The sequence below is a fragment of the Jaculus jaculus genome, chromosome 4 (assembly GCF_020740685.1).
Source record: "Jaculus jaculus isolate mJacJac1 chromosome 4, mJacJac1.mat.Y.cur, whole genome shotgun sequence".
Lineage (NCBI taxonomy): Eukaryota > Metazoa > Chordata > Mammalia > Rodentia > Dipodidae > Jaculus > Jaculus jaculus.
The window spans coordinates 169,012,412-169,025,160 of NC_059105.1; the positions used below are offsets into that span (position 1 = coordinate 169,012,412).

At 35.2% G+C, this 12,749-nt stretch overlaps 1 protein-coding gene across 2 annotated transcripts in view; it reads left to right on the forward strand.

Annotated features, from left to right (window-relative positions):
- Positions 1-12,518, forward strand: part of Tfg (trafficking from ER to golgi regulator) — a 28,356-nt gene extending 15,838 nt beyond the window's left edge. The window contains exons 5-8 of one of the 2 annotated variants that reach the window (XM_004670437.3): positions 402-569; positions 3,797-3,937; positions 8,040-8,129; positions 11,733-12,518. In XM_004670437.3, the coding sequence (XP_004670494.1) occupies positions 402-569; positions 3,797-3,937; positions 8,040-8,129; positions 11,733-12,088 (755 nt within the window). In that variant the 3' untranslated portion in view covers positions 12,089-12,518. The remainder of the gene's footprint in view (positions 1-401; positions 570-3,796; positions 3,938-8,039; positions 8,130-11,732) is intronic. The other variant, XM_004670438.2, reaches the window with a different exon arrangement.
- Positions 12,519-12,749: the final 231 nt, after the last annotated feature.

Genomic DNA, 12,749 nt, shown 5'->3' on the forward strand with positions numbered 1-12,749 from the left:
GCTAAGGAGCTTGCGTTATAAAAATTACATATTTATTTATTGTGCATATGTGTGTGGGTGCATGTGTGTGTGTTTGTATCAGGCCAGACATTGATGTGGAGTGTCATCCTCTGTTACTTCTGTCCTTATTAACTTAGGGCAAGGCTTCTCACTTGAGTAGCTTGCCAGCCATCTTGCGCTGAGCAGGCTGCAATGCCTACACAACATTTACATGGGTGCTTATAAACAAGTGTAAGAAAGTAAAATAATCTATAGTCCAGTGTTGACAAAGTGTTACCGTAACATTCCAAATGTCATTTATGTACATAGGTATTTACCTATCTTGTACCTTTTATGCCTTATTGAATGTACATAAAATATGTAAAATCTTTCTTGGTTTTGTTTTTCCTCCATTCTTATAGACACTGTGGACGGAAGGGAGGAAAAACCTGCTGCTTCTGATGGTTCTGGAAAACAGTCTACTCAGGTTATGGCAGCCAGTATGTCAGCTTTTGATCCTTTGAAAAACCAAGATGAAATCAATAAAAATGTCATGTCAGCATTTGGCTTAACTGATGATCAGGTCTCAGGTAAGTTAGTTTCTACTTTGCTCTCATCCTTCATTTCCTCCTCCTTCCCTTTATTGAAGAATAACTTGTCTATGGTAAAGTATAGAAGTCTTAAGTGTTAATTTAATAACTTTTTCTTTATGTAAGTATCTGTATAAAATACTAAATCAGGTAATAGATTGTTTCAGCACCCCCAGACAGCTTTTGTCCTTTCCAGTGTCCTGTTAAGGAACAACTACTGATTGTTTTAATTAAATTAAAAGCAAATTTTAATGCTTTTAAAAATCTGAACTATGACCTGGGGAGATGGCTAATTGGTAAAGTGCTTGCTATGCTGGTATGAGAACCCAGGTTTGTATTTCCAGAACCCACATAAAAGTTGGAAATGGCTAGATGGAGCTGTAATTCCAGCACACCCACTCTCACCTGACACACACAGATACCAGCACCATTTACACAAAAATCTGCATTGGTTTATAATCTTAATTCATATTTTTGTAGGATATAAGTTAACATTTGCTGGTCTTAGCATTTTATCTTAGAGACTTTTAAAGTTAAACAGATTTCTAGTTAAATTGCTTTAGAGAGAAACTTTCATATGAATAAATTTTGACATTAAAGCAGTACTTACACTGTGATTTAGTCTTTCCTTTTAATTTTTTGCCATCATTTCTTCAGTGCTTTTCTTGTTTCTTTCTTTCTGGATTCTAATTGTGCATTCACTGGAGAGCTTGATGTTGTCTTACTGCTCTCTGCAATTCACTTTTCTATACTTAACCTGTTTCTCTGTTCAGATTGAATGATTTTTATCGAAATCTCCCAGGTTACTGATTTTGCCTTTTTCTCTGTGGTTGAACCTTCCTAGCAGATTTTATATATATATTTCAGTTACTAGTTTCTTTTCTCTCTCTCTCTCTCTCTTTCTTTTCACTGATATTTTCTATTTTTAATTCAGTTTTAAGTCTGTATGTCATAGTCAGCTTCACGTTGCTGGGATAAACTTCCAAACCAGGCAAAGTTTATGGGAGGAACAAGATTTATTGAAGCTTACAGATCTGGGGAAGTTCCATATGGTGAAAGAAACTGGCCCCCTTTCACAGACAGATCCATGCATAGAGAAATACCACTACCCCCAGCACTATTAGCATGCACACTCCAGGAACCCTAGGCTGAGCTCTGATTGCTGTCTGCATACCTTAGGCTGGAATTCTAAATCCACCCCCAGACACACCTTAGGACTGGACCCTGAGGATTCACCCACAGTGACACCTCCTCCAGTGAAGTTACAAGCTTGAAACTCTGAATATATTGGGAAACATCCAAACTACCACACTATTATGTTCTTTAACTCATGTTTTTATTCTTCATAAGTATTTATAATAGGTGATTGATTTGCTTGTAACATTAAACATTGGACCCTGGCCTATTTAGAATCAGTTTCAGTCAACCTGTTTTGCTTCCCATAAGTATGTACCAGATTTTCCTAGTCAAAAGTCTGGTCATTTTTTATTGATTACTGGACATTTTTTTAAGATAGATAATTTTAAACATTTTATTTATCTATTTTATTAATTAATTTATTTATTTGAGACAGAGAAAGTGAGAGAGATAGAGTGAGAATGGGTATGCCAGGGCCTTCAGCCACTGCAAATGAACTCCAAACACATATGCCACTATGTTCATCTGGCTTACGTGGGACCTGGAGAATTGAACCTGGGTCTTTAGGCTCCGCAGGCATATGCCTTAACCGCTAAACCATCTCTCTAGCCCATTAACTGGACATTTTGTTTATATCTTACTGACTTGGGATGCTTGGTGTTACCATGTTTTATTGAAAGCTATTAGTACCATCCCAGCAAGTTACTATTTTGTATAGACTTAGACAAGAAGGGCACAGTAGCTGGTACCTCATCTCTGTCCTTTCAGCTATTAGTGCTACATTTTTCTTGCGCCCTTTTGGAGTATTTCCCCCTTTCAACCTGATGAGTAGCTACGGATTTGGGCAGATTTTATATTTTAGTTTAATAATTATTACCCTTTTAGTCTCACTCACTCCAGGGATTTTCACCTTAGTTTCCAGCTACTTTTCCATCCATGCAGTAAACACCATGGTTTTCTGCCATTGGAGCTATGGAAGTCAGAGCTTGACATTCTTCTTAACCTATTATTTTTCCTTTGGAATATATGCTTTTTCTGTTTCAGTGACATTTGATTGACTTGAACTTATTTAAAATGTTTTACTCTGTTTTGTTCAGGGTTTTATTATCTGAGAGAGAGTTTGCCTGAACTGTTTACTGTGCTATTTTCAGTAATTGGAAATGGAATATTCAGTCTATTTGTTTTGTTTTTCTTTGAAACTTTAGTGGGAGCTTTTATTAAAGAGAATTATATGAAATTTTGAGGAGACGGTGTTTGTTCTTAGCAAAACACAGACAAATAATTCAGAGATACTGAAATGTAAGTTAATGTTTCCACCCCTTTAAGATGTTAGGAAAGACTATGTAGAAGAATGTCATATGCCAGGCATGAATAATGTGACTATGATTTGTATTATTTGAAGACTATTTTTCTTACAGTTTTGTATACTCAATTATAGTTGAAGAAGCAGTCAAAATACTTAGTGGTTATGCAAATGATATGGTTAAAAACGCAAAATGTGTAATTGTGGAAAACAGGAGGGATGAAGTGTTAGAAGAGTGAGATTAGCAATATTAATATGTTAGAAGGGAAGAAGATGAAACTATATTTTATATTTAGTACATATTATATACATATATAATTTATAAAAGAATTAACAGTACTATCTAGGAGAAATGTTAGCATGTATTTATCTGTATATATGCAAGTATAAACAAAATGATACTAAACAGAGACAATCATCCATTTTACTCTGGTAATCATTTCCTGCATTATTACTACCATAGCATAGTTTATGTTCCATTAATGCTTAACTAGTAGCTGACAAATTCTGTCCCTAAGACAATAGCTTTCTTACCTTGAGAAAATCGACTTAAGGAAAGAAAGTTATGTTTTAATTCATGGTTTAGAAGTTTTAGTTTATGGTCCATCACTCCATTACTTCTGGATTAAGGTAAGGCAGAATATCATGTAGGGCAGAACATGTGAAAGAGGAGGCTGCGTACCCCTTGGTGTCCAGGAAGCAAAAAGAGAAGAGAGAAAGGCGCTGAGGACATATTCAAGTACAGGCCTTGGATAAGAAACTAAACTGATTCCTCATGACTATCCAGGACCACCCAGTGCTCCTACAGAAGACCGGTCAGGAACACCCGACAGCATTGCTTCCTCTTCCTCAGCAGCTCACCCACCAGCAGTTCAACCACAACAGCCTCCATATACAGGAGCTCCTGCACAGGCAGGTCAGATTGAAGGTAAAATATTGTTTAGAGCTGCTGTATGGGAAGGGCCATGCTCAGAAGTATTTATTGAGACATTGTTGGTAATGGTAAGCCCATTTACTTAGGTAGCCATACTAATAACATAGTTGCAACCTTTCTTTCTTTTTTTTTTTTTTTTTTTTTTGGTTTCCTGACATGGCTTGAGATTGGTGTTAAAAACAATAAGGTTTGTGTCTGACTACTGAAAGAAAAGACTTTATGTTTAGGTGAATTTACATACAGAGTGAACGATCAGGAAAGAACTTGTACCATTCACTAGTGAAGTCAGTGGTAACCACTGGGGAGAGTAAAATTAAGATTACACCCTTCCTCTTTCATCAACTGTGAATTAGTTTTGTAACTAAAAAAAAACTTCAGAATACAGTTAAGCATAATTTTAGTTAAATAATAGATTGTTTTAGAAAGCTGTTTATATTTTTGTTTGGTTAACAGTGTGACTAATGGAAAATAGCAGTATATTTTAAGTCAGTTTTTTTTCAAAATAATATGTTCTTAGATAGATTTGTTTATTGTCTTTTTGGAAAGTATCTCTGGGTTTAAAAAATTTTTTTTAACTGATCATAAAATGTTAGCATTGGAATAAACCAGTGGTTAGTCTTGAATGAAATATAGCCTTGAATGAAATATATAACCTGGAAGCTCAAAAGCTCAGTATTTAAAACCAGTAAAAGGGTTATAACTATATTAAAGTAGGTTTGGGGAAACCACAGCTCAGGACAGCAAATGGAGCACTTCATTAAAATTCTTGGTACTCTGCAAAACATGTTAGGGTGCCTCTCTGATACTATGATATTATTGTTGTGAATGCCCATGCTGGTTAGGACCTTCTTTCTTTTCTTTGAGGTAGTGTCTCACTGTTCCCCAGGTTGACCTGGAACTCTGTAGTCCCTGACTGTCCTCAACCCTCACAGCAATCCTCCTACTTCTGCCTCCTAGTTTAAGACCTTTTAAAGTGCCTGTTCCCTTTAAAACAGCAAACACCAGGGAGTGCTCTAACTACTTCATGGTATATTTTTGGCACTGTAAAGAAACTGGTACCTGAAGCAAGCAATTGAATACCAGTCATATTAAAAAAAAAAATAAGGTCTGGAGAAATGGCTTAGCAGTTAGGGTACTTACCTGCAAAGCCAAAACGACCTAGGTTTGATTCCCTAGGACCCACGTAAGCTGGATGCACAAGATGGTGCATGCATCTGGAGTTCATTTGCAGTGGCTGGATGCCCTGGCTCACCCACTGTCTCCTTCTGTCTGACTCCTGTCTTTCTTAAATAAATAAAAATAAAATATTTAAGGATAAATAAATAAAATAACAAGACCTAAAGTGAACTGACTACTTTTGTAAATCGAATCCTGTCATCATGTGTGATACTTTAATAGTTGTTCATTCAGTGAATATAGAGGGAACAATAGGTGGCAGTTTGTTGATGAATGAGTGGTTTGGTGAGAATTTCTTGTTTCCTAAGTCTTAACCAAGTTTAATTATGGTCTTTTTCTGCAATAAGATACAAAATCAAACTAAACTGAAACATACGAGAGGAGACAAGAGGTAAATGCACTTAGGTGTGATGAGAATGTAACAACTACCTAAGGTGACTAAAGCCAACTATATTTTAAGGTTCATTTTAAGCACTGTTGTGGGATGGTATTGAAAGAATTGTAGCAAATAAAATTAACTATTTGCTGATAAAACTCCAATCACAGTATTTCAAATTCTTTTGAGAGATTTATTATAATTGTAAATTTTCAAATAGATAAAATTTTAAGAATGTGAAATGTTAATTTTTGTTTTATATATGTTCCTCAATAACCATGTGCCCTTGTCCATTCATAGCAGATTAAGCTATTTGAATATATTTAACTATTCTGTAGTGGCATTTTCCATATTCTTTGCTACTACTGTTATTGTAGCTTACATTTAAATGTATAAAAATTAATACAATTAAGGTTTCATGAGTCAGAAGATTAATACTGAACTAATTCTGTATTCATGCCATCCAAATTATAATAGAAGTCATATAATTTAAAATTTACTATTACCTATATTAACTTTTTTTATGGGGAGAAAAATCACATTTATTAGTTAAGACAACCACAGGGTGGACACAACACACATGCTAAAAAGTGGACTTTTTTTTTCTATTTTTGAAAAATGTATTTATTTATTTGAAAGAGAAAGACAGAGAGACAAAAGGCAGGGGGTGGCTCCAGGACCTTTAGCCACTGCAAGCTCCAGATGCATGCACCACCTTGTGCATCTAGCTTTACATGTGTCCTGGGGAATCGAACCTGGGTCCTTTGGCTTTGCAGGCAAGTGTCTTAACCGCTAAGCCATCTCTCCAGCCCCAGTAACCAGATTCTTAAACAAAAAGCAAGGTATATGGAGAGACAAAGAAGCCCTCAGGTACACCTCAGGAGTGCATACATGCACGTGTGAACACAACCAAGTAATAACAGAGACCTAGTCTTCGTAGGTAACATTTCACACTTGAAGTGGACTTTTTTATAGGGAGAAAAATCACATTTATTAGTTAAGACAAGTATCAACTTTTTTTTAAAAAAAGGTATCATTAAGCCGGGGGTGGTGGCGCATGCCTTTAATCCCAGCTCTCAGGAGGCAGAGGTAGGAGGAGCTCTGTGAGTTTGAGGCCACACTGAGACTACATACTTAATTCCAGGTCAGCCTCAGCTAGAGTGAGACCCTACCTTGAAAAAAATAAATAAATAAAAAGGTATCATTAGTTTTAATAGTACATTTTATTTAGCCTAGTATGTATCTAATATATCAACATGTAATCATTAATTTAGAAAGATTGTTGTGTATTGCATATTGGAAATCTGGTATGTGACACTGATTTGAAACCATAATTGACATATCCCAATTCAGGCTGTTTGTGTTGATAACATATATAGCTTATGATAAATGATAAACTGTAGGCTACTTTAATGAATACTCTTGAGATGTGATACATAGTAAGTCTTAGATAGTTCCAGTTGTTTAGACCAATTGCTAGTTATAATTAATAAGTAGTAATATGAAGAGACATAAGAGCCATCAGAAGCATTACTAACCTAAAACATAAAGATGTGAAAAAAGGATATAGTTAAAATCTATACAATTATATACCAGTGTAATAAAACATTGAGTAAACTTGAAAAACCTTTCTACTATGTGAATTTTGAAATATTAAAAATAGGATAATCCAGTCTTCATGTAGTCATGCTGTGGCTTTAACATTTACCAATATTTTGGCATTTATTTTTATGTTTGTTTCTTAAGCTGTCATCCCCTACCTGTATCAAAAGTCAGAACTTTTTATGTTGGCTGTCTCTTCCGATGTAATTATTATCACAAAACTTAGATGCTTAAAATAGGCAATTTTGCTATCTCTTCTGGTTTCAGTCAGGGATCTTGGAGGAGCTTAGCTGGGTAGTTTGGTTCAAGGTTTATTAGGCTGCACTCAGGATGAGGCTGACCCAGAGCTAAAGGATTCAGTTCTCCACCATCACCTTGATCTCTGTAGGGCTGCTCAATGAAGGACCTCATGACATGACACCTTCCAACAGAATGAGTGATTGTGAGTGAGAAATAGATAGTTTTCTTGTATGATTGATCCACAGAAATGCCACTCTTTTCTGCAGTATCATTTCTCAGTAATATAGACTAACCCTATCTAGGGTAGGAGAAACTACTTATGTGTTCATTGTTTATTTTTCAAGAGGATTGATGTTATAGAGTTAATTAAACCTTTCTAATTTCTCAGAATGTAAAGAATACCAACCTGTTTTCATTTGGTGTAATATCAATATACAGATGTTAGTGGGTAGACATCATGGCTGACTATAACTGTAATCAGGCACATTCCCACTTACCTGTATTCTTTGTTTCTTCCCATTTCTCTTCTTAGATAATATTTTTTACTTAACTTTTCACTAAGCTCTCCATTGATTCATTTTGAAAATGTATATATAGTTATTATTACTAAAACATCATTTATATATTTGGCAAGAGAATAATGTGCCTTAAATACACTTCTTTTCCAAGTTCGTCTTCCTCTTCTTTATGTTTTATTTTTAGGTCAGATGTACCAGCAGTACCAGCAGCAGTCTGGCTATGGTGCACAGCAGCCTCAGCCTCCAGCTCAGCAGTATGGTCTTCAGTATTCAGGTGAGCAGATGTCAAGGGAGTTGATGGTTAGTTTTTGATTTATATCTCTAATCATTAAATTTTAAATTTTTCCTCCTGAGTACTTTATAATACTTACATTGTCATAGTAGGTGTTAAGTATTTTTAGGGGAAGCAACATTTAATTATGTTTAGATTTTTACATGAACATTTTATTATAAATATTTTTATAGTGAGCAAATAAATATAAATGATTCTGTAATAACTTGTAGTATAAAATGTTTTTAGTACCCAACTGTGGCTTTCTATCACCAACAACTTAACTTCTTAGATAACTTAAAATTGAGAAAAAAATTAAGATTTTTTTCACTTACATGTACATCATTCCAGGGTACTCTTGAGTATCTGTAGAATGTTAATAGTTTCCTCAAACATGGAAAGGCAAATTTACCAAATAAGAACTAAATTATTTAGTATATATTTCCCCCAACACGTTAGGGTTGGACCCCAGGACCTGCCCCAGTAACACTTCTTTTAGCCAGGTGGCTAGAAATCCAAGTTACAAGCTTTAATGAAACATCTGAACCTATTGTGGACCTGCATTCAAAGTACCACACTGTTCTTCAGAATCACCCAAGATGTGTCATAAATCTCTTTAATGTTACTTTGGCTAAACTAAAGGGAATTTAGTAGTTATATCAGAGTTTATGTTCAACTCTTATTTTTATTTTATTTTTTATTTTTAGAGAGATAGAGGAGAGAGAAAATTGGCATGCCAGGGCCTTAGCAACAGAACTTGAACTCCAGATCCTTGCACCACCTAGTGGGCATGTGCGACCTTGCGTGTGCCTCACCTTTGCATATGGCAAATGTGGGGTCTGGAGAGTAGAACCTGGATCCTTAGGCTTCGCAGGCAAGCACCTTGACCACTAAGCCATCTCTCCAGCCCACTCCAATTCTTACTTAATAGATTGAAGTTTCAAACTTTTAATTACAATTAAAAATAATTTTACATAAGTTGATTCTTGTCAGAATTCTGTTTTAGGTTGTTTTTGTGTTACTAACTAGGCTCAGCAAATTATAGCCTACAGTATAAATCTGCCTACTGCCTGTTTTTATGAAAAAGTTTTATAGAGCTACTGCCACGCCACATATTTCTGTGATTTCCATGGCTTGTTTGGCACTTAAGGTGACAAAGTTGGGTGAGTAGTTGCAACAACAGCAGAAATTCTGTGGCCCACAAAGCTTAAAATAGTTACTATCTGGTCTTGTATTGTGAAAAACTTATTGATCTTTGATCTAGATCACAAAATTTTCTCAGTAATCAAAGTATGAGATATTTTCACACATACAGCCATTTTGTTTGGATTTGTTTGTTGTAGGGCAGTCTAACAAAACAGATGGCATGAACTTAGATTATATTATAAGGAATGTTATTTTTAGTATGTAGTTCTTTAAAATAGAGGGAAAAAGACATTATATGACATGAAAAAATTATAGACTCCCAAAGTTGTTAAAATGTAGCATATTAGGAGCTTTTTGATCCCTGGGCCCATTTCTATACACCATTATATTTGATTGGAGTTGCACTCAGGTTCTAGTTGTTTAAAAGAATCTTATGACGTCTTCAGCCAGGGTAGGGACCACTGATTTTTGTCTCACTCATTTTTTACAGCTGAGAAGTTTTTAAGACACAGCCATGTAGTATGGTGATCATTTTGTTCTCTTAACCTTAGTTTATTACTAATCCATGCCATTCTGCTTTCTCCAGTTGAGACCATAGTAGTAAATGTTTTAGGCTTTATATAAGCTATTTATTGATTTTTTTTTAAATTCTATTTCTGTAATATACTCTTTACCACTTACCCACTGTGTGGTGGGAGTGGGCAGAGGGCAACAAGAATGATGCCTGGAAGGGATGTCACATTGTGATAACAAGCCTCGTAGGCTGCTACCAAAGTAGCATCTTCACCTCTTAGGGTTTTTGTCTCTCCTTAGTAATGATTAATTTAATTGCCAAATAGTTTGGAGCTTTTTAAAAAATTATTTATTTATTTGACATAGAAAAAGGGAGAGAGAGAGAATGGGCACTCCAGGGCCTCCAGCCACTGCACATGAACTCTAGACACGGTGCCCCTTTGTGCATCTGACTAATGTGGGTCCTTGGGAATCAAACCTGGGCCTTTGGTCTTGCAGGCAAATGCCTTAAACACTAAGCCATCCTTCCAGCCCACAGTTTGGAGCTTTTTGTTGTTGCTACTGCTATTTTCCTCTTAAAAAACAAAGAGACTTTTCACTATGAAGCTGAATCAATGTTTCCCTAAATATTTGCAGTTAAAAGTTCAAAAAGTTTATGTAAAAGATAGGAGAAATTATGTGATATTAAAGATTTTATCATTAATTTAGTTCAATATTTAGGTACTACCATGAGTTTAAAATGCTTTCGTTACTTGATTAGTCAGTAAGCTAATTTTTAATAATTTTAGTCAGGATCCTCACACTGAGTAAAATTTAGTACTTTTCAAATTACCATTTTTTTATTACTAATTCTTCTGGTCCTTTTCTGTTGGCTTTGAGAGACATATTAAGTACTCCGCATGGAGACTCTGGTAGTAGTATGGTGGTGGTAACATTGAATGATGTTTGACACTGTTGGTTTGCCAGTTTTCCCTCTGACCTTTTCCAGTTTTTTTTCATGGACTATGTCATAAAGGTTTCTTTCATGAGTAAATTTTGAACCCAAGTTCAAGGTGAGTTCAGAATGTACTCAAATTCAATCAAGCCTTTTTTTTTTTTAAATTCAGGGTTGTACATATTTTAATAATTGTCTTATGTATCTGGTATTTAATGCTGACAGGATTCCAGTCAATGGAGAGTTTTCATTGCAAGTAGCTGCAGGTGTGTTTCATGGTAGAGACAAAAGTTTTCAGTGAAGCAGGTTGTTAAGAAAATAGTCTACATCTAGTAAATAATGAATATAGATGTTGATTTTTGTGGAGCAATATGGAAATGTTTGTTATGCTGTACTAAGCCAAAATTTGAGTTGTAAAGGCAAAAGCATCACATACCAAATATAAAAGATTTTAAGAATTGTGAAAATGTTACTTAGTATTTATTCTTAAGTGGCTTAGTATTATAGAGTGAATAAATTTAAAATATTAATAAACCTTAAAATATTTCACTAGTATATCTAGATAGTATTGTAGTATTTCATTTAAAATTCATTCTCCTCAATGTGATTTTTTACTTGGTAATGTTAAGAAGGCCTCTCCTCAAATCCTGATTAATGACTATTTTGTTTTTATGGTTTTGGTCTTCCTAGAAAGTACAGTTAATTTATTTGTCATCTGAGTATCTGCTCCAATTTATGTGGAAATAGGGATTTGTTCTCAAGAGTTATAATGAAAATACTTAATTATAGTGACTTCTATTTGGGATTAGAGGGTTTAAAATTATCTAGACTATGCCTCTTTAATATCTGCTTGATCTTGAAATATTTTTGATGGAATCTATCACTCGCTGTTTAAATGTTTGTGAACAAGTTTATTAAATATTTAATCATTTTTGGTCCGTAGCAGATTAATTCTGGCAAACTTTGACCAAAAACGAAACAAGATACATGTTATGTATATTTTTCCTTTACAGGTAGTTACAGCCAGCAGACTGGACCCCAACAACCTCAGCAGTTCCAGGGATATGGCCAACAACCAACTTCCCAGGCACCAGCTCCTGCCTTTTCTGGTCAGCCACAACAACTGCCTGCTCAGCCACCACAGCAGTACCAGGCGAGCAGTTATTCTCCTCAGACTTATACTACCCAAACGTCTCAACCTGCTAATTACACTGTGGCCCCTGCCTCTCAGCCTGGAATGGCTCCAAGTCAGCCTGGGGCTTACCAACCAAGACCAGGTTTTACTTCATCTTCCGGGCCTAACCCTTATGCACGTAACCGTCCTCCCTTTGGTCAGGGGTATACACAACCTGGACCTGGTTACCGATAAGGAGGCTCAGCTATGCAGATGAATGTAGCTGATAGCTAATTGCTTCCCAAAAGACTCCAATACTGTTTTGTTTTAATTTGTATTGAAGTTCAGAAATTTAAAAGGCAGAACTTTTTTTTATGATATTGTTGATGTTAATTGAAACTATAATTTGCTGGAACACACACACCAAATTGAAAGTTGTTTTTTCCCCTGCTTAAAAATGTAGCAGCTTCCTAGTTACTTTAAAACACTACTCTTAACATTTGTGTAAAGTTACTGGCTTTCTAGCTTTCTCTGTCCAAAGGATATTAAAAGGCTAGATTAAGGTTTAGTAGCCACCATCATACTTGGCTGTTGACTATTAATGTACTAAATAGAGCCTTTTGGAGATGAGTAGGTATTATGTATAAATGTAACATTGGTAGGCTAATAAAGGTGATTGAATTCAGTAGTGGTCTTGTAATTTAATTTAGCCAATACTTATTATATAAGAAGTCAAACATACAGATTTCCATTTGGGGAAATAAACACATTATGGCCTATAACAAACTTAATACATCTAAATTTTGTGGGTTTTTTTTCTTTTAAAAACATAATTAATATTTGAGAGAATGTGTGCAAATGAACTCCAGATGCATGTGCCACCCTGTGCACCTTGCTTACATGGGTACTGGGGACT